The sequence below is a fragment of the Sphaerodactylus townsendi genome, linkage group LG05 (assembly GCF_021028975.2).
Source record: "Sphaerodactylus townsendi isolate TG3544 linkage group LG05, MPM_Stown_v2.3, whole genome shotgun sequence".
NCBI classification, from domain to species: domain Eukaryota; kingdom Metazoa; phylum Chordata; class Lepidosauria; order Squamata; family Sphaerodactylidae; genus Sphaerodactylus; species Sphaerodactylus townsendi.
Window position 1 is genome coordinate 12,652,338 of NC_059429.1, and position 27,202 is coordinate 12,679,539.

Below are 27,202 nucleotides of genomic sequence, written 5' to 3' on the forward strand. Positions count from 1 at the left end.
ATGCAAAGCAAATCTCCCCAGTCTCCTCCCTTCTGTCTGTTTGGTTGTTGGGAGGGAGGGCAGCTGGGGTGGGTGGGAGCTGAGCAAAACTCAGGATTTTAGAACCGGCCTCCTGTTTTCCCTAGCCTCACGCCTCTGTGAAGGTAACTCCAGCAGGATTCTATCATCGCAGATCAAGGGATTTCTGAGCCTAAGTCTCTCTGATCCTGGTCTGACACTCTAACTTCACTACATCATGCTGGCAGGGAAGTCCAGAGGATGTCCTTTCCTGTCTGTTGGTCCTTTCTGAGGTTAAACATGAGTAGCAGTGCCATTTGGGGGAGAGAGACTATGCGGGTTCCTTACCCCTTCTGGCAGGGACACAGTCTGATGGATACAGTGACAAACATGTTGGACTAGGACTGGACTAAGACTGGAGTAATCCATTTGATTCATCACTTGGCCACAAAACTCACCTCAGGCCAGTTGTTCAGTGAGAGAGCACCTGCCTGGCATTTAGGACCACCAATCTCAAAGTGCGGCCTGGTCTTCAGACTGCAGAGATCAGTTCCCTGGCAGAAATGGTATAGACTCTATGATATACCATAAAGTGTAGGATAAACAAAAATCCTACAGTGACATATTGGCACTGGGTGTATTCAGATTTGTGTGTTGGGGCATGTTCTATAATGTGATGGTGACTTTGAGATGACCTGGTCCAAAAAATGTTGTTTGGTCATAGGGGGGAGGGGGGGTGGCGCAAAACTCAGATTTCGTCCCGGGCTCCATTTTCCCTAGCTACACTGAGCCTGACATTCCCGTTTGTGCCCTGGCAGAAATGGTATAGACTCTATGATATACCATAAAGTGTAGGATAAACAAAAATCCTACAGTGACATATTGGCACTGAGCTTCTTCCCCTCCCCAAATTCTCCCAAGGCACCCCCACCAAATCTCCAGGAATTTTGTAAGCCAGAGATGGCAACCTTGTTTGCCTGAATAAGAATGCAGGCTCAGTTCCTGGCACCTCCAATGAAAGAATCTCAGTTAGTAGGCATTGGGACAAGTTCTTTCTTTGCCTGAGACCTGGAAAGATAGTACTGAGCTAGGTGGGCCAATGAGCAAAAGTAAAATGTATTGTGAATAGTTCACAGCATTAAACCTTGTACAGAGTTGCACCCAGTCTCTGTTCTCCATTGATTTCATTTGGCTTCTGCTACAGTGTAATCCTGCATAGATTGCAGCTTATGTCCGCTTCCATTATTTATTCATTCATTTAGTGCATGTGTTAGCCTGACATTCTTGGTTATATTGCAAAAAAAAAAGCAGAATGATTTTCAAGCACATCCTAGGGGACACTGACTCAAAAAGAAGCATATATCCGGCAGAGAAAGTTTGTTTTACAAGACAGTCAGTTCTGAGGCTGCATAAGATGCTAAAATGCTTGGAGTACTAGCGGGTGTGGCCTCAAGGAGGAGATCTGGGGTTCAAATCCCTTCTGCTTGGCCCCAAAGTGCAGAGTGTGACTTTGGGCTAGCCATGGATGTCTCTGCCTCGCCTGCTCTCTAGTTTAAACAACATTAAAAGTGATACTGTTTCAGGGTGGCTTCCCCCCTTCAAAAAATAGCATCACTTTTCAATGTTGTTTAAACTAGGCAGCCCTGGGTGTGTTCAGATTTGTGTGTTGGGGCATGTTCTATAATGTGATGGTGACTTTGAGATGACCTGGTCCAAAAAATATTGTTTGGTCATAGGGGGGAGGGGTGGCGGCGCAAAACTCAGATTTCGTCCCGGGCTCCATTTTCCCTAGCTACACCTCTGGGTTCACCACATAAGAGTTTGCTGCTCATATGGAGTGGTGGGGAATCAAACGCAGTTCTCCAGATTAGAATCATTCCCTTAACCACTACGCCACTCTGGCTGTAGTACATACACAGCCTCTTTTGCTCTTTTTACTCATTCAGCCATGTTTCAGTTACACTTGATGTTCTCCCGTTTGTGCCCTGGACCATATATTTCAGGTTGAGAGAATGTTCTTTCTTACCGTGGGTCTCTGAGTGGCTTACAAAAAGACCCAGAGTTTTGAATAGGAAAAAAATCCTTACTGGTGAGAAGGAGCATTTGACTTCTTAGTAGCCATTCTTCCACTGGCAGGCCATTTTCTTTCTTCTGTAGCCCTAAGACTACTCATTGTTGCGGCATCCTTCTTTTTTTAGAGGGAGGAGGAAGCAGCTAAAAATGTCTGTCTCCTGATCAGTGGCTGTGGTCTGCCTGTTCCCCCTCCCCCCCCTCAGGAGAAGAATGCTGCTTAATATAAAAAAAAAACCCTTCTGATTTTTGGTTCCTTCACCATGTTAGTGCGCTTAGCAGCAATGCAACCAGACCTATTTATTTAGCTCTGGGCTTCTAGCAGCAAGTGTGAACAGCACTTCCTGCGATTGTCCGAGCACCACTTATAAGCGGACAGGAAGCAGAAGGCCAGAGCCGCGATTGACTGCTTCTTTTCCGCATGTAAAGTGGAATATTCCTCTCTGTTATTTAGACCCAAGACAACATCACCGTGCGATGGGACCTGGGCTTGAACAAGAAAAGAATTGCGTACTTCACCTTGCCGAAGACCGACTCAGGTCAGACCCGTCGTTTACCAAGCGCAGGATCTTAGTGGCTTGAGATTCAAATGTGCGGGTCCTGCCTGAGCAGGCCCCCATGCTAAGCCAGGAAGAGCAGACGGCAGTGGTGTTCAGCCTGTTGTGGTCTGTCTTGATTTCAACATGACTCTGGAGTTAAGCAGTTTCATGTGTTTATTGCGGAGACCTTTAGATGGTGTCAGAACAGCTAGATACAAGTCCATTATCCAAAACTGTCCAATGAAGGGAGCTTTGATTCTCAAAAGCTCATGCCCCAGAAATCTTGCTGGCCTCTAAGACGCTGCCAGACTTGACCTCAGAGGGTAGAATATCCTCATCATGTGTCTGCGGGTGGCCAGCCTATGGCACAGAGGATGGCTGAGTTTTGGGACAGATCTGCTTTGGACCATTCGTGGTCCTTTGCCTGAAGGGTTGACCTCTGCTTTTGGGCTGAGTTGATTGAAAGAACGAGGCAAGTGAAGGATGATGCGTATTATGAGGTGTATCGGCTGGTTTTGCTAGCCCTGATGTCTGGGCCTTGTACCACTTCCGGGAGAGGGCGTCAGGTATGGCTACTGACTTCAAAAATGCTGAAAGCATCACATTGTCTCTCCAGATATGCGTCTGATGCAAGGAGACGAAATCTGTCTGAGGTACAAAGGGGATTTAGCCCCACTGTGGAAGGGAATCGGCCATGTCATTAAAGTTCCAGATAGTATCCTTTTTACTTGGTGAGAGAACCGAGGACGTGGATCAGCATCCTGGATGAACTCCGAAGGAAGTCTCAAGTGCTCTTGGCTGAGGTTCTGGAGTTTGCCCACCCAATTAGGAAATGTGACACCCCCCATCCCTGCTTTGTTTCACATAACTGAAGGAATGCCATTGCCCTCCATTATACTCTTTTCCCCCATTCAGTCTTCCTGCCGGTGAGCACAGACAGGTCATGGGATGATTCTTGGACCCTGCTGGATCAGACCAGGGGTCCCTCTAGTCCAGCTTCCTGTCTCACTCAGTGGCCAACAACACAGAAGATGAAGCCTTCCCCTGATGTTGCCTTCTGGCACTGGCATTCAGAAGTTTGCTGCCTCTGAATATGGAAGTTCTTTCTAATTACCAAGGCCAGTAGCCACTGATAGACATGTTTATTTATTTTATTTTATTTATTTTATTAGACTTTTATACCGCCCCATCCCCGAAGGGCTCTGGGCGGTGCACAGCATATAAAATACAATGTAAAATAGATAAACATTTAAAAGCAGCAATAAAATTTTCAGTTCTTATTCCAAATATAAAAGCTCAAAATTTAAATTTAAGGTGGCGTCCAGCATTCCAATAATATAAAGTCCCTCCCTTCCCACGGAAAAGGGAGGCATGGCGAGTCTCATTAGGTGATTAGCGGCCCAGATGTTAGGGGCCAAGGAAGGGGCACCATTAGTGGCTGGTTCCTCCAAAGGCCCCGCGGAACAGCTCCGTCTTACAGGCCCTCCATAAATCTCCAAAAAGCATATTGTGAACCTTCAAGCTGTGTGTTCTTTGTGGCTTGGGAATGCAGTGCATGCGCTCTTTTTGAAATAGCTTTCAGCTTTTTGCACAACTTGTTGCTTAACACGGTTTTGAAGATTATGGCGATGAGATCGCTATTGAGCTGAGAAGTAGCGTCGGTGCTCCCGTGGAAGTGACCCACAACTTCCAGGTGGACTTTGTCTGGAAGTCTACGTCCTTTGACAGGTGAGTGAGAGATTCTAAGATCACTGTGAGCAAGAGAAGCAGCAATACTCCTGAGAAAGGGCATGTGTTAAAACAACGTCTCCCTCTTCCAGAATGCAGAGTGCTCTCAAAACTTTTGCCGTGGATGAAACCTCAGTATCCGGCTACATCTACCATAAGCTGCTTGGTCACGAGGTGGAAGATGTCATTATCAAGTGTCAGCTGCCGAAACGTTTTACAGCACAGGGACTTCCGGACCTCAACCACTCTCAGGTAACCCTGTCCTGTGTCACAGGGATGGTGGGGTGACCATGCAGAAGAGGGGCACAACAGCCGCTGTGGTTGGTTTTGTTGCCCACGTGTGTCACCTCGCCCCCTCTGTGAATTCACAATGTTCCTTTTCCCAGGTGTATGCTGTGAAGACCGTCTTGCAGCGTCCATTGAGCCTTATCCAGGGCCCTCCTGGGACAGGCAAAACTGTGACATCAGCTACCATTGTTTACCACCTGGCCAGGCAAGGAAATGGGTAAGAATACGAGCAGAGGGAGCAAAATCCTGTTAGTAGAAGGGGCCTACAGTCACGTTGATTTATATGCACCTAATTCTAAGGAACATGAGAACATAAAAACAAGCCAGCTGGATCAGACCAGAGTCCATCTAGTCCAGCTCTCTGCTACTCTCAGTGGCCCACCAGGTGCCTTTGGGAGCTCACAAGCAGGATGGGAAAGCAATGGCCTTCTGCGGCTTTTGCTCCCGAGCACCTGGACTGTTAAGGCATTTGCAATCTCAGATCAAAGAAGATTAAGATTGGTAGCCAGAGATCGACTTCTCCTCCATAAATCTATCCAAGCCCCTTTTAAAGCTATCCAGGTTAGTGGCCATCACCACCTCCTGTGGCAGCATATTCCAAACAACAATCACACGTTGCATGAAGAAGTGTTTCCTTTTATTAGTCCTAATTCTTCCCCCCAGCATTTTCAATGTATGCCCCCTGGTACCCACACCGATAGCCCTGTTTTCTTATGGGTTCAAGTGCCGGTATTACAGCCTGGCCCCTCCATAACCGAAGGCCTGCCCCTCTCCATGTGAGCAGATGCGCCGATGCAGGCTCAGCCAGCAAGAGTTTCTCTTGATGACTTTTTCTGTCGGATTAAGCAAAATTGTATGCCAGGTGAATAGCTCTGGAAGACCTCCTACCTGGAGCTGTGGGAGCCGTTCTCTTGCAAATCTCCCCCTTTGCTTTCCAGCAGTGTATCATCTTCACAGATAGATGTTTTAGTTTTTTCACCACCTGGGGGCCATAAAGGTCGCCTACCCCTGCTAAAAATCTTTAGTGTCTATCAGCAAAATTGCAAACTGTCCCAGTACTTGAGAGAAAACAGCCATGAACTGGTTGCACCTGTTACCTTAGAAGGTAGACCTTAATTTTTCTGGCTGTGAGGTGAGAAGAAATCACAGAGTTGGGAGTTGCCACGCTTGCCGTAAACGGTGGAATGTATGGGCTGTATGAGTGACCTGGGCCTCAAGCGATCATGCCGAGTCGAAGAACACTCTCAGGTTTTTGATGGACAAGGCTGGTTGTAATGCATAGGTATCAAACTCACAGCCCTCCAAATGTTATGGACTATAGTTCCCATCATCCCCTGCCAGCATGATGCTGGTGGGGATGATGGGAATTGTAGTCCATAACATCTGGAGGGCCACAAGTTTGACACCTGTGTTGTAATGCCTCGCCGTCTAGCAGAGGCAGGCAAAAGTACCGTAGTTTTTTTACTGCTGCTCAAAATTTCCTTGCCAGATAAGTTGGGATAATACTGGGGTGAATGTCCTGAATCTTTCTGCCTGTTCCCCCATAGACCTATTCTGCAGAGACTGTTTTGGGTGTCTACCTACCTCAACCCACCCCATCAACCAAAATGCTGAACACTTCTGTTTGTTCCACCAAAGATGTTTAAATCCCTCCGCATTGAGGTTCACTTGGTACCAGATTGGTTGACCTTTTGATACTAGTTAAGACAGTTCTATTCTCGTGAACATTTGAGTAATCCCCACCCTCCGTTATCCTGAATGCATTTTTAATTGCTGATATTTTATGGTTTTAAAGTTCTAGGCATGTTCCTTAAAACATTCTGACTGATTTTGTTCCTGACTTTTAGAGTTAGTCTGCTTTCTGTTGCCTTTGCTCTCTTGCTTTCACTATAGATTTTGTTTTAACTTCCCTTTACAACATCGTCAGCCACTCCAGTAACTTTGGATCAGTTTAAATAAACCCATAAGATCATGTGGTTGAGACTCTGGCCCACCAACTTCTGCACTGCACCAGATTTGTTAAAATCAGATCCAAATATATCAATTTATATTCTCTTTTCCAATCCGGGCTGCCAGATCTGATTAGCTTATCTTTATTGCTGAATAACTCTGACCCTGGTTTTTGTGAAGAAGTTGCCAATTTTATTATGGAGATAGCTGAGAGTATCTAATAGTATATATCTGCCATGGTCCTTTTGGGGCTTTTTTGCTTTTATTACCAATGTATTTATTTTGCTTTCTGATTATGCCAATTAAGGCTAATGTAAACCCATAAGATTAATATGGGCGTCAGCCTGAATTGGCACAAAGCTGTCGCAGGGCTTCTGAGCGTGATGTTTATTACTTGACTGCATCTCACTCCTATGTTTCCTCTCCTTTAAGGCCTGTACTCGTTTGCGCCCCAAGTAACATAGCTGTGGATCAGCTGACTGAGAAGATACATCAGACCGGACTGAAAGTGGTACGTCTGTGTGCAAAGAGCCGGGAGGCAATTGACTCTCCAGTGTCTTTCCTGGCCCTGCACAACCAGATCAGAAACATGGACAGGTAAGAGGGCAGTTTAAGAAGCAGTGGGGGAGGGTTGACTCTGCAAATCTGCTGCTAAGATTTAGGTCTGACCTGGAAGCACATTTTGGTCCTTAAATGCTCCATACCTTGCTGTCCACCTGGATGGCTTTCTGAGGCCAGTCAGAGCGTCTCTTGCTATTCCTGTAGCTACATCAACCACACTTTATTTGGCCGTTCCCTCCAGATGCTTGGCCTTTCAAGTCTCCCTGGCTTTACTTGCTGTGGCTGGGGTCCCTTGTTGGCTGCCTGCTTGTACTGTCCCCAAACTCCTCTTCAAGGTGTCTGAGAGCACCTACATGCTTGAACACTGCTAGGACATTGCTAGTAAGCTGGTTTTAACTGCTGCTTGCAGCCAGGTACCCCCAGAAAAAATTTAGGGCAGCAGTAAACACAGGAGTGTGTTATCAAGCACTCACTGTCGCGTCAGGAATCTTAATCAAACACACACGCACACATGCACTCACACAGAGTCATCGATGACCTCTGTTTGCTTCTCAGCATGCCTGAGCTCCAGAAACTGCAGCAGCTGAAAGATGAGACTGGAGAGCTGTCCTCTGCTGATGAGAAACGCTACCGAGCACTCAAGCGAACAGCTGAGCGGGAATTGCTGATGGTAAATGTTTTTCCTCTGCCCTGAAGAAGAAGAGTTGGATTTATTATCCCCCTTTTCTCTCCTGTAAGGAGACTCAAAGGGGCTTACAAACTCCTTTCCCTTCCCCGCCCTCACAACAAACACCCTGTGAGGTAGATGGGGCTGAGAGAGCTCCGAAGAACTGTGACTAGCCCAAGGCCACCCAGCTGGCGTGTGTGGGAGTGCACAAGCTAATCTGAATTCTCCAGATAAGCCTCCACAGCTCAAGCGGCAGAGCGGGGAATCAAACCCGGTTCCTCCAGATTAGAGTGCACCTGCTCTTAACCACTACGCCACTGCTGCTCCTGGTGTTAAGGTGGTCAAACCGGGCCAGTTTTCCCAAAGCGCAGTCCAGTAGGTGCTGCTGTGATTGAGCAGTGCCTCAGTCAGAGACCTCCGACAGCTGAAATGGAAGCACCAGTGTCGTAGGTGTTGTTCTAACGTCCGCCACAAGTGTGGGGTTGAGGTGAGAGCTGCCGTGAAGTGCTGCCCTTCAGAAACCTCTGTCCTTTCCAGAATGCGGACGTCATCTGCTGCACGTGCGTGGGAGCTGGCGACCCAAGGCTGGCCAAGATGCAGTTCCGCTCTATCTTGATCGACGAAAGCACCCAGGCCACGGAGCCGGAATGTATGGTGCCGGTTGTCCTCGGGGCGAAGCAGGTAGGCTTTGGCTCCTGAAACAGAGCTGACACAATGCTTTGGTACTGTTGCCTTGCCTTGTTCCAGCCACCCTCTCTTTTTGGGGTGAGAGTGTCCTTGTGTTGAATGTCTGCCCTCGAAGGCTTTAGGAAAGAGAATCCACGTTCCTACATTTGGAGGAGGGGGCCATGAGAAGGACGCAGCCATTCGGCTTCAATGATGGGGTGGCTAGCCCAGGGGTCTGCAACCTGCGGCTCTCCAGATGTTCATGAACTACAATTCCCATCAGCCCCTGCCAGCATGGCCATGCTAACGGGCTGATGGGAATTGTAGTTCATGAACATCTGGAGAGCCGCAGGTTGCAGACCCCTGGGCTAGGCCTTAGCAAGCAGACTGGAAACCCACCAGCCGACCACTTTCTGTGGCTTTCTGACTTTTGGTGTTTGCGGAGGGTGGTGTTGGAGCCTTGTTCAGCAGATGTTGACCTTCCTTGACCTTTGTGTTCTTAGTTGATCCTGGTGGGCGACCACTGTCAACTCGGCCCTGTTGTGATGTGCAAGAAAGCAGCCAAAGCCGGCCTTTCCCAATCCCTCTTTGAGCGGCTGGTGGTCCTGGGGATCCGGCCCATCCGCCTGCAAGTGCAGTACCGCATGCACCCTGCCCTGAGCGCGTTTCCTTCCAACATCTTTTATGAGGGGTCTCTCCAGAATGGTGTCACGGCAGGTAAAAGGGGTGGGGAGGGGAGGGAGAGGGGGCAAGCAAGTCAAGTCAAGTAGTATTATTGTAGTATTTATTATGTAGTCAAGCAGTATTTATTGTTTGAGCCATTGGCTGTAACACCAAAAAATACATACTGTTAAAACATTCAGATTAAAATAATAAACTTATCTTTAGGTTAAAATATAAATTATTTATATTCACCATATCCAAATTAAAATGCCCCATCAAATACTTTCCATGTCGGGTGTTTTTACAGCTTGTTCATACTAAACTAAGTTGACCCTAAGCTCATTGAATCATCAGTTCAAACAGTGCTTTAGGTACTCTGCTTGCGGTTTCCTAGCCGCCAGGGCAAAAAGAGCCACCTTGTAAGAAACGTAGGAATCAGTATCAGATAGCTTGGCTGGATGTGACCTGGCAGGGGGGCGGGCAGTGGTGGGCTTCAGCCGGTTCGCACCACTTCGCCAGAACCGGTTGTTACAGTGGTGCTTGTAAACAACCGGTTTATGGCTTAAAGAAAAGCAACATTGGATCTCCCACAACTGGGAGACGTGGGGCGATTGCACCACGCGCCAAAATCCACAGGCTGCCCTTTATTTAGGCAGGCTCTCCTAATGGTAGACCTTGGATCTACTTACAGCAATGATAATGCCTGGCTTATTACTGAAAACCAGGTGTCTCATGTTCCTCTGCAGCTGACCGTGTGAAAAAGGGATTTGACTTCCAGTGGCCTCAGCCGGACAAGCCCATGTTTTTCTACGTCACTCAAGGGCAAGAGGAAATCGCGAGCTCCGGCACATCTTACCTGAACAGGTAAATAAGGGGGGGGGAGGGGAAAGGAAGCCGGTTCTGGACAAGTCATGGGGGAGAAATGAGAGAATTGGGGGGAGGTTTTGATCCTGCAGCCTCTTTGCCTCGGTTGATTTGAGCAAAAGGAACTTGCAGTCACTGTGCCCAGATATCAGGAGAATGCAGCCGAGGAAACGAAGCGGCAGAATGCGTGTGGAGTTCCCTGGATGGTGAAGGTTGAGCTCTCAGTGGATGTTTGTGGATGCCACCTTTTCCGGTTCTCCCTCTCCCCCCCCCGCCCCCCTTAGGTTTAAGCAAAATGTGTCCGCAAGAAACATGGATTCGTCCATCGTCAGTAGGGGCTGGCGATGTTTCTAATTAAACATTGTTTGTGCCTTTAATTACTTGCTTTGATTAAATGGAAGCCGCCTAGAGCTTATAAATGACTCCCAGTCCCATCTGTAGCCAGCAGGCCTTGCCCAGTAGGGAAGCAATAAGATCTGGCTCGGATGTGTGATGGGCTTGACGACCAAGCAGTGAACTCTAAGGAATTAAGGCCTTTGTGTCTGTTCTGTCGTTGGCTGGGTTTCTTAAAAAAACCCTGCAGTCTTGGAAGCAAAGTGAATTAAACTTCCGTTACCTTGCGTTAAACCAGTGATGGCGAACCTTTTCGAGACCGAGTGCCTAAATTGCAACCCATAACCCACATTTATCACAAAGTGCCAACACGGCAATTTAACCTGAATACTGAGGTTTTAGTTTAGAAAAAACAGTTGGCTCCGAGGCGTGTGTTACTCAGGAGTAAGCTTGGTGGTAGTCGGTAGCTTTGCAACTCTTCCAACGGGTGAATCACGACCCTAGGAGGGTTTGCTCAGAAGCAAGCCCCATTGCCAGCAACCAAGCTTACTCCCAGGTAAAGGATTGCGCTTTAGTTTAACAGCGCTTAACAGGGTTACCTACACTGCTTCCTCAAAACTAGGTCTTAGATTTAATGCTAGTAATGGAGCCTAGATGTGTGGAGGGGGAACTCTGCTTGCGCGTGCCCACAGAGAGTGCCACCACTGGCACCCTTGCCATAGGTTCACCACTCTGTTAAACAAATGGGACCATAAAAGAGACTGGGTTGAAGACTCTGGCCCTTTTGCTGCCGAATAAACCATGGATGGAATGAGTTGACCTCTGTCGTCTCTCTCCTGCTCCCAGGACAGAAGCCGCAAACGTGGAGAAGATCACCACCAAGCTGCTGAAAGCTGGCGCGAAACCAGATCAGATTGGCATCATAACCCCCTATGAAGGGCAGCGCTCTTACCTGGTGCAATACATGCAGTTCAGCGGCTCCCTCCACACCAAGCTTTATCAGGTACACTGCTCCTGGCACGCTGCTTGGACGCCTGTCAACTTCCTGTGTTCTTAATAACAGCCAATCTTAAGAACGTAAGAAAGAGCCTGCTGGATCAGACCAGAGTCCATCTAGTCCAGCACTCTGCTACTCGCAGTGGCCCACCAGGTGCCTTTGGGAGCTCACAGGCAGGATGTGAAAGCAATGGCCTTCTGCTGCTGCTGCTGCTCCTGAGCACCTGGTCTGTTAAGGCATTTGCAATCTCAGATCAAGGAGGATCAAGATTGGTAGCCAGAGATTGACTTCTCCTCCATAAATCTGTCCAAGTCCCTTTTAAAGCTATCCAGGTTAGTAGCCATCACCACCTCCTGTGGCAGCATATTCCAAACACCAATCATGGGTTGTGTGAAGAAATGTTTCCTTTTATTAGTCCTAACTCTTCCCCTCAGTGTTTTGAGTGTATGCCCCCTGGTTCTAGTATTGTGTGTGAGAGAGAAAAAAATGCCTTTCTATCAACATTTTCTACCCCATGCATAATTTTATAGACATCAGTCATATCCCCCCTCAGATGTCTCCTCTCCAAACTAAAGAGTCCCAAATGCTGCGGCCTCTCCTCATAAGGAAGGGGCTCCAATCCCTCAATCATCCTCATTGCCCTTCTCTGCACTTTTTCTATCTCTTCAATATCCTTTTTGAGATGTGGCGACCAGAACTGAACACAGTACTCGCGAGTGCAGTCGCACGACTGCTTTATATAAGGGCATGACAATCTTTGCAGTTTTATTATCAATTCCTTTCCTAATTTCCCCTAGCATAGAATTTGCCTTTTCACAGCTGCCGTGCACTGAGTTGACATTCCCATGGAACTATCAACTAAGATGCCCAAATTCCTTTTCTGGTCTGTGACTGTTAGCACTGACCCTTGTGGCGTGTATGTGAAGTTTGGATTTTTTGCCCCATGTGCACCACTTTACATTTTGCTACATTGAACTGCATTTGCCATTTCTTAGCCCACTCACCTAATTTATCAAGGTCCGCTTGGAGCTCTTCGCAATCCTTTGCGGTTCTCACCACCCTACATAATTTGGTATCATCCGTAAACTTGGCCACCACGTTACCTACCCCTTACTCCCAGGTCATTTATGAATAGGTTAAAGAGCACTGGTCCCAAAATGAATCCTTGGCGGTCACCATTCCCTACATCTCTCTTGGTCATTTGCTGGTAGCTCATCTTTCTTGAACAGACTTAAAGCAAATTATAAAGTAGAAAAACAAAAACAATCAGAGGACATACCTAAGACATCCAGCGAACAATGCCGTGCTCCTGGACTTGCCAAAAAAAAGAAAAAAACACCCAATCTAAGATGTAATCTGTAATTAATGCCGAAATGTAGATGGCAAGGCAGTGAAAGCGAGAGAATACATCTAATGAGTAGGGCTGTAGTTCAAAAACACCTTTCTGAACTATTGGGAGACTCTACAACGCTCTTTCCCTTGTTTGAAACAATCTCTCCTGAACGCTTGCTCTATACGTTCCGTGTTGCTATATAAGTGTGGCCACTTTCCTGACTGCATGAGGCCTCTCATTGCCAATGCAGAGACTCCCCCAGAGAAAACTGCTGTTTTAACCCCCTTCCTCTTTCTTCTTCCCTCTTCCTTGATTATTTCTCCCTGCTATTAACATTATAGAGTTGCTGCCTGAAATTTGGCCTTAGCTGGGATTTCAAATGTTTTCAAATTCACGTGCTCAAAGAGTGCATTTTGTCTGAAATGATATTCTAAAAATTATTTTCTTTAGAATGGCTACCTAAAAATCTGTTGTTGGCTGCCCTGAGCTTGACTTGGGCAGGGTAAAAATCAAAGAAAGAAAAAAGCCCCTGGTCCCCAGACTAAGAAGCACAGGGCAGGAGCCATTTTTCGACACCTGTGGCCCCTCTCTGTAGATCTGAAGATTAACTTCAACCCTTCTGATGTACCTTTTATTTACCAGTTGTGTTCAGTACCATTTTTCTCCCCACCCTTGAATCCCCACCTTTAAACTGCTCTTATCTCTTGAGGTGTTGGTGATAAACATAGCTTGGAGGTGGTAAATTGGGGCAGGGGCAAGCAGGTGGTACTTAGGGCAGAGTTTAAAAGCTCCTCTCCCTCAGCCAGCCTGCACATGGAATATCAAATGTTCCCCAAAGAGAGTACTTGAGAGAACATGGAAATCAAGCTCCTATCATGTTGCGAACCGATGATGCAATATGAAATAAAATATTTCCAGCGATTGGGAGAACTAGGACTTGCGTGTAAGTCCCTGTCTCTTCCCTTCCCTCCCTTCTTCCAGGAGGTGGAAATTGCCAGCGTCGATGCCTTCCAAGGACGCGAGAAGGACTTCATCATCCTGTCCTGCGTCAGAGCCAACGAACATCAAGGGATCGGTTTCCTGAATGATCCCCGGCGCCTCAATGTAGCTCTCACCAGAGCAAGGTACAGAACAGAACCCTGCCAGGCTGCATTCCTGGACCCTCCAGGTTTGGATTTGTTTTTGACAGCCATTATGAACGACTTATGGTTTATTCAGGAGTCCTGCTAAATTCATTTAAAAAAAAAACTAGTGAGTTACACAATTGGGTAATGTAGGATTTTAAAGGAAAAATAAAACATGCTGCAGGCTTGCAATCTTCATAACCACATGTACGATGGGCACATTTGCATGGCAGACAAACTGGAGGGCTTTCAAAGCTACTGATAGTGCTAAGACCTCATTCCAGGTGACATGGTCAATGAAAGGTGAATTCCCAATAACAGACAGCAGTGTTGTGTGTTTTGGACCGCAGCTTTGTGTACAACCTCCATTCTCAGTAATATAGAAGAAGAAGAAAAAGAAGAAGAGGAGGAGTTTGGATTTATATCCCCTCTTTCTCTCCTGCAGGAGACTCAAAGGGGCTTACAATCTCCTTGCCCTTCCCCGCTCACAACAAACACCCTGTGAGGTAGGTGGGGCTGAGAGAGCTCCGAGAAGCTGGGACTCACCCAAGGTCACCCAGCTGGCGTGTGTGGGAGTATACAGGCTAATCTGAATTCCCCAGATAAGCCTCCACAGCTCAGGCGGCAGAGCGGGGAATCAAACCCGGTACCTCCAGATTAGATACACGAGCTCTTAACCTCCTGCGCCACTGCTGCTCCTTCTTCCAATTTTTCAGGAATAAGGACCCTTTTGTCATAAAGGGGAGATCTTGATCCCCACAAATACAATGTAAAGCCTGACCTTCAGTTGTGCTTTTGAGAAGGAGGTTTCATTCCTGAAGTATAGATCAGAGAAGTAAGGGACCCTCATTTCCAATCGATCAGTCTTTTATTACAGTCATAAGCCAGCGTAAGATAAGATACGAACAAGTAACATGATATAATATATTAAAACAGTAAATATGTATCTAAAGGAATTTGCTGGAAAAAAATGGGAACACAAGAAAGGTATAGGAACATAAAGGAAAAGAATGGAAATACTAAAGGGAAATAAAAAGCTTAAAAACTCTGAAACTAGCTGATAAAAGGTTGGGAAATTGAGGGACCCTCATCTCCAAATAATATGGGGGGGGCTCCTCCCCTTACTCTACCAGGTTAAGCGTAGGAGGTTAAGAGCTCGTGTATCTAATCTGGAGAAACCGGGTTTGATTCCCAGCTCTGCCGCCTGAGCTGTGGAGGCTTATCTGGGGAATTCAGATTAGCCTCTACACTCCCATGCACGCCAGCTGGGTGACCTTGGGCTAGTCACAGCTTCTCAGAGCTCTCTCAGCCCCACCTACCTCACAGGGTGTTTGTTGTGAGGGGGGAAGGGCAAGGAGATTGTAAGCCCCTTTGAGTCTCCTGCAGGAGAGAAAGGGAGGATATAAATCCAAACTCTTCTTCTTGTTGTTTGCTTTGTTTACCCAGTCCTTCCTGATTCTTCCTGATTTCCTTCACTTTTGCATCCCTGATTTCCTTCATTTTTGCATTTTATAGTCGTTTTCATTGCCTTTCCTTTTTTTCTTGGGTGGTTTTGGGTTGAGGGAGGCGACAGCCTGGTTGTTTGCTTGCACAGGAGAGACTTAACCAGGGGTCTGCAACCTGTGGCTCTCCAGATGTTCATGGACTACAATTCCCATCATCCCCCCTGCCAGCATGGCCAAATGTGCCCAATTGTCCATGCTGGCAGGGGCTGGTGGGAATTGTAGTCCATGAACATCTGGGGAGCCACAGGTTGCAGACCCCTGGACTAAACCCTGGGACAACTTGGCACCGGCCATCAGCCATCTGACGCGTCTCCTCCTACGAGTGCCCGCAAGTACATCGGGCGACCAAACGTTGGTGGTCTCTGGCTGTTTTCCTCTGTGCCTGCGCCTCTTTAGCTGTTGCCTGTTCTGTTTGTGTGCCTCGCTGGGGGAAACGGTTGAACTGTCCATAAGGGCTTGTTCCAGCCTCGCTGTTGGTTCTGCAGATACGGCGTCATTATTGTTGGCAACCCAAAGGCCCTGTCCAAGCAGCCTCTCTGGAACCACCTGCTGAACTACTACAAGGAGCAGAAAGTGCTAGTCGAGGGCCCCCTGAACAATCTCCGTGAGAGCCTCATGCAGTTCAGCAAGCCTCGGAAGCTGGTGAACACTATCAATCCGGTAAGCGCGGGGGGGGGGGGGGGGGCTGCCTTGGCTGGCCAGAGAGGAGGAGGGAGGGAGTTGCTGTCAGAAAACAGCGCCATCTGTCAGAGGAGGACCAAGGGTGAGGCCTGAGTGGCTCCAGCTTGGCTTCGCTGTCCCACCCACCCTTTATCCGCTTATCAGTTCCCACATCAGTTCTCCATAGCCTTCCTTCTCTTGCGGCCAGATAAGCTTCCTGCAACCTTTACCACCCAAAGAGCCATTTGGACCCGTTTTCCATGGGCCCGAAGATCTACCGAGCCGGAGAGGTGGCTCTGCACAGTTCGGCCCTTCCACTCACCTTTGCTTCAAGCACTGCTCTGGAGGGCTGGAGGGACACGCCCATGCTACACTCCGACCTCCAGGCCACACGGAGCCACAGTATAAGGCTGAAAGAGCCGCATGCGGCTCCAGAGCCGCAGGTTGCAGACCCCTGTGCTATAGTGCATTGAAACATTTGAAGCTGTCATCTGCAGTGTCCAACCTCTAGCCAGTCTAACCTAGAATTGCCTGTCTGGGCTGGTAAAGAGCCCTGGACCATTCAGCCCACTAACCGCAAGCCGATGGAAGAAGGAGGAGAAGCCAGGATTCCCCAGGCCAAGTGGATCTTGGCGTTTGCATCTGTAGCAGGCACCCCTTCGGCCCACAGCAACAGTGATCATTCAGAAGAGTTTTTGAAGTATTGTCGAAGGCTTTCACGGCCGGAATCACTTGGGTGCTGTGTGGTTTCCGGGCTGTATGGCCGTGTTCTAGCAGCATTCTCTCCTGACGTTTCGCCTGCGTCTGTGGCTGGCATCTTCAGAGGATCTGATGTTGGGAAAGCAAGTGGAGTATATATCTGTTGGAGTGTCCAGGGTGGGTGGGGAAACCTTGTCTGTGAGTAACAAAGGCGGCAACCAGGTCAATAGTTGAGGGCATCTGAATAGAAGTATGAGTAACAATGAAGACTATAGCCTGGGAGTAACCCTGTAGATAGCAAGGTCACTGGTGGGAGCATCTGAATAGAAGTATCCTGGCCTTTGTTTCTTTTGTCTATGGTCATACTGTGTTTGTGTGGAGCTGGTTTGACACAGTCTTGACCCTAGTATTTTTCAACACTGGCAGCCAAGTTCTGTTCATTTTCATAGTTATGAAACTAGTTCTGTTCATTTTCATAGTTATGAAACTATGAAAATTTTCATAGTTATGAACTATGAAAATGAACAGAACTTGGCTGCCAGTGTTGAAAAATACTAGGGTCAAGACTGTGTCAAACCAGCTCCACACAAACACAATATGACCATAGACAAAAGAAACAAAGGCCAGGATACTTCTATTCAGATGCTCCCACCAGTGACCTTGCTATCTACAGGGTTACTCCCAGGCTATAGTCTTAATTGTTACTCATACTTCTATTCAGATGCCCTCAACTATTGACCTGGTTGCCGCCTTTGTTACTCACAGACAAGGTTTCCCCACCCACCCTGGACACTCCAACAGATATATACTCCACTTGCTTTCCCAACATCAGATCCTCTGAAGATGCCAGCCACAGACGCAGGCGAAACGTCAGGAGAGAATGCTGCTAGAACACGGCCATACAGCCCGGAAACCACACAGTACCCAGTTTTTGAAGTGTTTTATCTCATAATGCTTCTTTGCTGTCTCTTGTGGGAAACCAGGGTGGTTTACAGAGTCTAAAATCATACATCTGCTCACAGCACTGAAGCTCAAGAGCCCTTGGCTGGAAAGCAGCATTTCAGTATAATACTCAAACTCTCTGGAATAGCAGCTTGGGGACCCAAACATTTAGCCTGGTGTCTAAAAGATGTTACTCCAGATATTAGACCAGGGGTCTGCAACCTGTGGCTCTCCAGATGTTCATGAACTACAATTCCCATCAGCCCCTGCTGACAGGGCCTGATGGGAATTGTAGTTCATGAACATCTGGAGAGCCGCAGGTTGCAGACTCCTGTACTACACAGTGATGTGGGGGTGGGGGCGGTTTGGAGCATGCCAGACCTTCTTGCGTTTGGCCATGAGCCTGCTAGTTCAGTAACGTCCTCGATATATGAGTGTGCTTCTGTCCCTCACCCCACCCTAGGGAGCCCGATTCATGACAACGGCCATGTATGATGCCCGTGAAGCCATTATCCCTGGATCAGTCTACGACCGCAGCAGCCAAGGTAAGGGTGAGAGGCCAGAACCAGGAACAAAACTGGTGAGCCTTTGCTCTTCCAGGCATCGGCTGGGTTGCAGCTGCTTGTGCTGTGTCTGTGGGGGCTCTTTTTCTGCCCTTACCCAAATTTCGGGGTCATTCTGTGCAGAATGGGGGGCATTGTGAGAATCATCCTATCAATGAGGGACACGGGTGGTTTTAGGGAAGAGTGATGCGTGATGTTACATTCCTTTCCCCCTTCCCCTGTGTTGCTCATATTGAGAAATCAATGATAAATCACTCACAGAAGTCTTCTGACCCTGGGAGGCGGGATGGTCTGGGCAGGGGGTTCAGGCTTGCATCCTTGATCCGGGCCAGTGGCCGCTCAGACCTCTCTTCCGCGCTCTGCCTCCAGGCCGCCCCTCCAACATGTATTTCCAAACACACGATCAGATCGGGATGATCAGCGCCGGGCCGAGCCACGTCACCGCCATGAACATTCCCATCCCGTTCAACTTAGTGATGCCTCCGATGCCTCCACCGGGATATTTTGGACAGGCCAATGGGCCGGCTGCTGGTAGGGGGCTCTCCTGGGGGATGTGTTGTGCTCTTCTAAGCTTTCTGTCTTGCTTTTGTGTTCAGGTTTTTTAAAAAAATATTGTCAGCCACCTAGAGGATGCCACGTTTCCCAGAGGGGGAAGCATCAAAGGCGCAGTTCCCCGTGCGCCCTCCCCACCAGTTCATATTTATTTGATTTATTGATTCAATTTTATAGGCTGCCTCATCCCTGAAGGGCTCTGGCAGGCTCACCACAACCCCAAACAACCACATAACAAATCCAATTAATCCATTAAAATACATAAACCATCTAAAAACAGTAAATAAAATTAAAATTCAAATGCAGCAAATAACTCCATCACAGCAATACAGCTCATGATTGGAGGCACCCCATCTAAAAGGCCGGAAGGGGCTGGCAGCGCCAAAAGATGGAACCACTGGAGGTGGCAGATATGGCGGGCGTTACAAGGGGGCAGCCGGTCCGTGGCCAGCCTCATCAAAGGCCCGGCGGAACAGCTCAATCTTACAGGCCCTGCGGAACTCACCAAGGTCCCGCAGGGCCTGGACAGCTGGAGGAAGAGCATTGCCTGCATAGCTTCAGCAAGTAGTTTCCAAGCCCACGTGCCCATTAGTGGCATGAGCAGTCCGTGGTGCGTGTTGATGGACTCTCGTTCTGAATTGGTTGTGCTGCCTCGTTTGTTTCTGATCCATCCTGTGGCATTAAGTCTGAAAAAGGAGCCCCAATGCTTCCTCCCTGCTTCAGGTTTAAATAGTAGCTTGGCCTTCCTTTTGTTTGGGACACCGGCTGCCCCTACGAGGGCAAGAAGATGCCTGTGGTTACTGGCTGTTTGAGTGAGCGAATAGGACAGAGGTGGTGAACCTATGGCACTCCAGATGTTCATGGACTACAATTCCCATCAGCCCCTGCCAGCATGGCCAATTGTGGTCCATGAACATCTGGAGTGCCATAGGTTCTCCACCACGGGGACAGAACTTGTTTTAGCACACAGACCATTAATGTAGCACTCCCTGCATTACATTAACTGTGTGCAAGTTAGCCTGTTGAATGTGCGGTGTGTACCGTATATACTCGCATATAAGTTGAATTTTTCAGCACATTTTTTGTGCTGAAAAAGCCCCCCTCGACTTATACGCGAGTCAGGTGTATTTTTAAAAAATATTGGTATCTATTTTTATTTTTGAAATTTACCAGTAGCTGCTGCATTTCCCACCCTCAACTTATACGCGAGTCAATAAGCTTTCCCAGTTTTTGTCAAGTGCCTCGACTTATATGCGGGTCGACTTATACACGAGTATATACGGTACCTCTTTCCAGTCACCTCTCCCCCCTCCCCGCAAACCGCGGCACCAAATTAGTGTATTCTGCTTATGGTGAGATCTGGATATTGCAGGACGTGGGAATCCGAAAGGGAAGACCAGCCGAGGCGGGCGCCAGAAGAATCGCTTTGGGATGCCGGGGGCTGGCCAGTCTAACCTCCCCAACAGTCAGGCCAGTCAAGACGTGGTGTCACAGCCCTTTTCTCAGGGTCCCTTGACTCAGGGCTACATCTCCATGAGCCAGCCGTCGCAGATGAGCCAGCCGGGCCTCTCCCAGCCAGAGCTGTCGCAGGTAATGCCACCGGAGTCGCACTTATTGTGCCTGAGGTCAGCCTGCAGTTGATAACCCAGCAGGCTCCCATTCAAGGGTAAGGACTCCAGATCTTCCACCAGAGAAACAATCCTGAGAACTGTGCCTTTCTTTCTTTCCCTCCCTCCCCCCATTTCCCCTCTTCAGGACAGTTACCTTGGTGACGAGTTTAAATCTCAGATTGATGTGGCCCTGTCACAGGATTCTACCTACCAGGGGGAACGCGCATATCAACATGGAGTGACGGGGCTGTCACAGTATTAGAGTGTAAGATTTGGTGTGGGAGCGGGCAGGGGGGGGCGAGGTGCTTGGGGGCCAAACTAGCTTTTCTCACCTCACCCACAGTCCTGATAGCAAAGTCACACTTGTTTCAGTCAGTAGTCCATTTCCCAGTAGACTCTTGGCCATGGTGGCAGGGGCTGATGGGAATTGTAGTCCATGAACATCTGGAGAGCCGCAGGTTGCAGACCATTGTGAGTAGAGTGTGTTCAATTGATGCACCAAATTTTTCTGTTAATGTTGCAACAAACTGGGGGGGCTGGAGGGACACCAGCGTGCTCGGGGATTCAGACCTCCTGGGACTTGTGTGTCTCAGGCTCATTCCGCACATGCAGAATAAGGCACTTTCAAACTGCTTTCTAGTTCTCTTTGAAGCTGTGCGGAATGGCAAAATCCACTTGCAAACAGTTGTGAAAGTGGTTTGAAACCGCATTATTTTGCGTGTGCGGAAGGGGCCTTAATTGTTTCCCCTTCTGAGTAAGTGTCATTAAGTGTAATTAATGTTGATTTTTTAAAACAAAGAACCATTGTGAGCCCAACCATTCAAAAGGCTTTCTTGTTATTATTTATTATTATTTTATTGGCTACCTATGCCACCCTCCCTGACCAAGGCCGGGCTCAGGGTGGCATATAAACAGATTTAAAACATTCTGGCCATCAGTCGTAAAACTAATTTATACATTCCGAATGTTGAATGGCAGGATGGCAAAACAATCCCAGAAACCTAGGGGAAACTACCCGCTTCACCTTGGACATAAACCTCTGCACTTCAGCTGCTGTCTGAGTGTGGGAGAGACTAAGAGGAGCGGGTGGTACCAACTAGCAACGTTTTGGTGGGGCGTAGTTCGTAGCAGTGCCAGGCTGCCGCCTCCATGGACACTGACCGCATTCTTCCCTTCCTCCTTTGCAGGTTGAAGAAGAGGAGCTAAGCTTGTGTGGAGCTTAGTTCGTCAGCATTTTATTCTGGGTAATAAAAAAAAATAAAATGGATACCTGTTTTCCACTGCTAAAACTGAAGCAACTCTGTGAGAGCAACAGGAGAGGGAGAGAAAGAGAGAGAAACCAACGGAGAGGAGAGAAGAGTGCGCGCGAGAGAGCGAGAGAGCCCACTGCTAGCTCACTGAGACAAGGAGACTGACCAGAGATGGGAGAGAGCGCCAGAGGGCCGACCAGCGCCTCGCTAGGGGGGGACCCTACCTGCCCTGGAAGAACCACGTGGTCAGCGGAGTCCCCTGTTCTCCCCACCCCTCCCCACCCCCATCAGCACACACCTTGAGGAGAAAGGCCTTAGGAGCACGTTCCACTCCATTCCGTTCTCTTGATGAGCAGGGCTTCACTTTTTTTTCAGAGCAGGAAGGGGTGAGGGGGAAAAACCCATCTCAGAGTTGTGTTGTTTTTTTTTAACAAAAGGCAGTATCCATTGACATTTTTTTTAGGAGCAGGTACGTCCGAGAGAGAGAAGGTCCTCTGTGCCCATGGGAAGCCAGCCGGCTGGTGCCCGACTCCGAGATGGGTGGGGTGTGGTTTTTTTTTTCTGTCCAGAATCCAGCTTTGAAGCGCGCGTGTGATGTCACCTACGTTCCGAACAGGCTTTTTTTTTTGTGATGAGATGGGGTTCTTGTGTTTTGTGTGTTCTTTTTTTTTTTCCTTTTTAAGAAACGAGCGATCCTTTCGAAGAAGCACTGGATATTTTTTTTTAGAAGTTTTGTCTCTGAAACCTTAGTAGTGGATCTGGGGGCGGGGGAAACCCTCGTTCTGGGGAGCTTAAAGATATAACTGTTGATTGCTTACAAAAAAAACATAGTTCCAATCTTTTAAGGGTTGTTTTTTTTCCTTCAGTGTGACTTTGGTCGATCGGCCTCTTCTTCTGATGGCAGATGAGAAGTTAGCAAGGGAGCCGACGGATCTCTAGGCCGTGACGGCTCAAAAGCACTTGCTTTAATTGGCTGCTCTTGGGGCTCTGCTCTGTGAAACTGATCAGTTTTTTCCCCCTATAAGATGTATAATTTGCTTCAGAGGAAGGGGGATTTGGGTATCTGTACCCTTCAGTCTCAGAGGGAAAAGGACGCTAAGGTTAAAGCCTGCTTTCATTAACTCCCACCGACGTTGGGAAGCAGAAGTGGAACCTGGGGATTATATTGGGCTTGAAGTAAAGGTACAACAGGGAGGGGTGGGGTAGGGGTAGCAGGCGGCTCAGGGGGGCCGATGATAGCTAGGTGGTGCTAGAGCATCTGGGTGAGGGTGGGTTGTCTGTAGAGCATTCTACACAGCACGGGGGGGAGCGTGCAATGGAAGTTTAAAAGCGATCGGGAGCCTCCCACGTGGGGGACCCAGCCCCTCGGGCTCTTTCCAAAGGACCACCGAGCCCAGCTGAAAAGGGGCACTTCCCCCAGATCACCTCGGCTGTGTTCCTAGCAGAAGTGTCTTTTTACCTGCATCTCGAGCTTTCTAGAAATTCCACTGCGGAAGATAGGATTTCCCCGATACCTTTGCTCCTGTGTTCTTTTGTGTTTTGTTCTTTCAAAGGCAAACCATACATAGGCCGACACTTTTTATCTCCCCGATTGGCTGAGGCTGTAGTTTGACCAACCTCTTAGAAGCGGCATTTTTTAAAGCTTACAAAAACTCAAATTAGCTTTCCGATCAAAGGGCTCTAAGCATTTGTTAACTTTTGTGTTTGTGCGTGTGTCGAGGAACTCTCAGTAGCCTACATGAATGTACTTAGAGAAGATCTCCCTTTGCTATCTTTTTTTCCCCGGAATTTGGAAGTCTTATCAGTCCCGTTTCCTTCCCCCCCTTCCCCCCCCCCACCCTAGTGAAATATAGAATGATTCTGCAAGTACCTTAACTCTCTTTTCCCTCCCGGAATCAATCAGACATGACTCGTGCCCACCAGCGGGGGAGGGGGAGCCTGCACATGAGACGAGAACCAGGTAAATCGGCTTGTGCGTTCACCTGTTCTCACAAATGGCAACAGACCTCCAGAGTTTGGACTTCTGTTGTGTGCAAGGAGACTGGGGAGGGGTGCACGCGAGGCCCCCCTTCCCGCTGGGATGACGGACTCTTTTATTTATCCAGATTGTCAGAGGGCTGCTTTAATTTTGTTTTGCAGCGTAGATTTCTGAGCTAGCTTTTTGAGCGTTAACCCTCTTGCACAATGCAAAAGCCATTGAGTAATGTATCTCCCCCCCCACCCTACCTTCTTACTCCACTGCCTTCTAAGGTCTTGTCCACCCTCCCCCACCCCCCCACCCCCATCTTCCACAGCTCTTGCCTCTGCTTTGTGCTGGCTGATGGGTTTTTTTTTCTTGGTAGCTGTTCTGAGTTGTGTAAGCCCCACCGAAACATCAGCGCTAGCACACTGCTAAACCCTTTATTTCCTTTCCCCCCCACCCCTCCCCTTTCCTTTCTGTCTCGGTTTGTTTTTTAAAATCTGTTTGTCATCAAATTAAAAAAGAAACTTAATAAAGAGCTCTTGCATTCAATCTCTGGGGACTGATCTCTGTAAACCAAGTTCAAGGCGGCTTGGTTTGTCAAGCCGTGAGGTTCGCGGGGAGGCCTGTCTTGAGTTCTCACTCGGAGGGAGGAGAGTGGAGTGTTCTGTGTCGGACCCATCGGCAATCCCTTCCGCTTGTCTTGTGCAGGGCAGCTGATGATGCAGGCTGGTTTCTCATTTCCCTTTGCTCTACTCACCACCAGCCGTAAAAGCACTTGTCTCCTCCGTGCTTTGCTAACCCACTCCTGCAAAGCCACAGCGATATGAAGACAACCTCTGTTGGCATCAGTGGGAAAAGGAGAGCCTGCTGGTTGCCCATGTACGTCTAAGCATTTTATGTGTTTATTTATTTGTCAGTTTTGATATACCGCCCCATTCCCTAAGGCATAGATGTCAAACTCGTGGCAACATGCTGGCAGGGGATGATGGGAACTGTAGTCCATAACATCTGGAGGGCCGTGAGTTTGACACCTGTGCCCTAAGGGCTCTGGGCGGTGTACAAGTCAATAAAACACAGTTAAGAACATAAGAAAGAGCCTGCTGGATCAGACCAGAGTCCATCTAGTCCAACACTCTGCTACTCGCAGTGGCCCACCCGGTGCCTTTGGGAGCTCACCTGCAGGATGTGAAAGCAATGGCCTGCTGCTGCTGCTCCCGAGCACCTGGTATGGTAAGGCATTTGCAACCTCAGATCAAAGAGGATCAAGATTGGTAGCCAGAGATCGACTTCTCCTCCATAAATCTGTCCAAGCCCTTTTAAAGCTATCCAGATTAGTGGCCATCACCACCTCCTGTGGCAGCATATTCCAAACACAAATCACACGTTGCGTGAAGAAGTGTTTCCTTTTATTAGTCCTTATTCTTCCCCCAAGTATTTTCAATGAATGTCCCCTGGTTCTAGTATTGCGTGTGAGAGAGAAAAATTTCTCTGTCAACATTTTCTACCCCGTGCATAATTTTATAGACTTCAATCATATCCCCGCTCAGCCGTCTCCTCTCCAAACTAAAGAGTCCCAAACGCTGCAGCCTCTCCTCATAAGGAAGGTGCTCCAGTCCCTCAATCATCCTCATTGCCCTTCTCTCCACTGTTTTTCCCTTCAGTATCTTTTTTGAGATGTGGCGACCAGAACTGAACACAGTACTCCACGTGTGGTCGCACCATTGCTTTATATTCGGGCATGACAATCTTTGCAGTTTTATTATCAACTCCTTTCCTAACTATCCCCAGCATAGAGTTGGCCTTTTTCACAGCTGCCATGCATTGAGTTGACATTCCCATGGAACTATCAACTAAGACACCCAATTCAACAGGCTATTGACAGTACCTGGTTCAAGATCCCACCCCAGACCTGTGACGACTCGGGGAGGTGTACATGACACAGAAACGAGTCATGAAACCGTGGAGAGCACAAGTAGCCGAGGCTGGAGTAGAGTGATGAGAATCGAATGGTGTCTTCTCTCACGGGAAAATGCCTCTGGTCATTAGGGATAAGAAAAATGTAGAAAAGGGGATGTCTCCAGATGTTCAGAAAAGGATCTCTCAAGTGCATCCCTCCAAGACCTGTGGTCTTTGCAGAGGCAATCTAGTCCCAAATATGTTCCAGTTGTTGAAGATGGAAACCAGTCATGAGTGACTCTACCCCTGTGCCAACGGGAGCTTACATGTGTTACTGCTGGGCCTGATGTGATACCCATTTTTTAAATCTCACCTGTCTCCTGAAAGGCCAAAAGAAATTAATGTTTAAACCAGAATGAAAAACTGAAACGGAGAAGATCCCTCGCCCTGATTATATTCTTAAAAACTCCCTTTGAAATCAGCACTGGAAAGCCACTGGAAATTAGGGAGCTGCTTTGAGCGGCAGAGGTTTATCTGGTGAACCAGATGTGTTTTCGCACTCCTGCATTCCTGCTGGGTGACCTCGGGCTAGTCACAGCCCTTCGGAACTCTCTCAGCCCCACCTACCTCGCAAGGTGTTTGTTGTGCGGAGAGGAAGGGAAGGGAGCTTGTAAGCCACCCTGAGTCTCCTTACAGGAGAGAAAGGTGGGGTATAAATCCAAACTCCTCTTCTTTGCATTCTGGGGGAGACTTGCCAGAAAAAAAGCCCAAATGTGCCTATGAATTGGAGTTAACAGGAGACCTCAATTGGGATCTGTGCCAGACCCTGCCGACTGAGCAACATTGGCTAACATAAGGCAGTATTTCATTGCCTGTCAATCGGAAATACGCAGTCCTGTTGTTGTGGCCACTTGAGCCGACTTGGCTTCCGGAGGAATGCATAAATCTGTCAGATTTGTTTTGTTTTAAATTGCCAATGACAATATTGAGGATAGCGCCTATAAACTACATGAGACTACAATATCGATATAACTGCCTTAACAGCAAAGTCAATATAACGGCAATTGGAAGGGCTTTAACAAAGGATAGGACAGCAGCTCCTTAGAATGGTACTCTATCCGCCACCTCACACACACACTTCCTGCTGCTGCTGCTGCCGCAGGAGGAAAGAGAGGCTTGTTATTTCAATATTCCTTGGTATTTCAATATTCCGATATTAGTTCTATTATTGTTTCGATAGATCTAACAGAGTATGAATGCTTGAAGTTAAAATAAAGGGCGGAAGTAGAGTAGGAGTAGTGAGGTGGAGCCAAAAAACCCAAAGCAAAGAATAAGCAAAGGGTCAGGGACGTAGGTATAGATATTTAATGGGGTGGGTTTGGGGGCGGGGCTCAGGGGGGCTACACCTACACCGCCCCCTGGGGGTGTGGCCCTGCCTCACCAAGCCCCGCCTCCACCCAGCAAGAGCCTGGGAAAGCTTTATGAGTAATGAGACTTTTTTCCTGTGCTCTGGCTGGCTCCGGAGCAGAGGCGTAGGCAGGGGCAGGGAAGAACCAGGGTGCCCCCTCCCTGCCAGATCACTTCTCCCCCCGCCCCACATCCCCACAGCAGCCCCAACCCTTGCCTGCTCTGGGGTTTTCTGGCTTGCAAGCAAGGAAACCCAAAAAGCAGGCGTGGGCAGGGAAGCGCTGAGGGCATCCGCTCCCTGCCGGATCGCTCCCCCTGCCTCCCGGATCCCCACAGCAGCCCCAGCCCTTAGCTGCTCTGCCGTTTTCTTGCTTG

General features: G+C 48.4%; 1 protein-coding gene across 1 annotated transcript in view; it reads left to right on the plus strand.

The window, feature by feature from the left end:
• The window catches only part of UPF1 (UPF1 RNA helicase and ATPase), a 38,019-nt gene extending 13,946 nt beyond the window's left edge, over window positions 1-24,073 (plus strand). The window contains exons 7-24 of the mRNA XM_048496703.1: window positions 2,522-2,606; window positions 3,223-3,321; window positions 4,226-4,334; window positions 4,427-4,586; window positions 4,721-4,839; window positions 7,005-7,169; window positions 7,689-7,803; window positions 8,338-8,481; window positions 8,970-9,183; window positions 9,876-9,993; window positions 11,173-11,329; window positions 13,638-13,780; window positions 15,771-15,945; window positions 18,050-18,131; window positions 18,519-18,680; window positions 20,074-20,291; window positions 20,457-20,576; window positions 21,499-24,073. Of these exons, the coding sequence (XP_048352660.1) occupies window positions 2,522-2,606; window positions 3,223-3,321; window positions 4,226-4,334; window positions 4,427-4,586; window positions 4,721-4,839; window positions 7,005-7,169; window positions 7,689-7,803; window positions 8,338-8,481; window positions 8,970-9,183; window positions 9,876-9,993; window positions 11,173-11,329; window positions 13,638-13,780; window positions 15,771-15,945; window positions 18,050-18,131; window positions 18,519-18,680; window positions 20,074-20,291; window positions 20,457-20,573 (2,382 nt within the window). The 3' untranslated portion in view covers window positions 20,574-20,576; window positions 21,499-24,073. The remainder of the gene's footprint in view (window positions 1-2,521; window positions 2,607-3,222; window positions 3,322-4,225; window positions 4,335-4,426; window positions 4,587-4,720; window positions 4,840-7,004; window positions 7,170-7,688; window positions 7,804-8,337; window positions 8,482-8,969; window positions 9,184-9,875; window positions 9,994-11,172; window positions 11,330-13,637; window positions 13,781-15,770; window positions 15,946-18,049; window positions 18,132-18,518; window positions 18,681-20,073; window positions 20,292-20,456; window positions 20,577-21,498) is intronic.
• The last annotated feature ends 3,129 nt before the right edge of the window (window positions 24,074-27,202 follow it).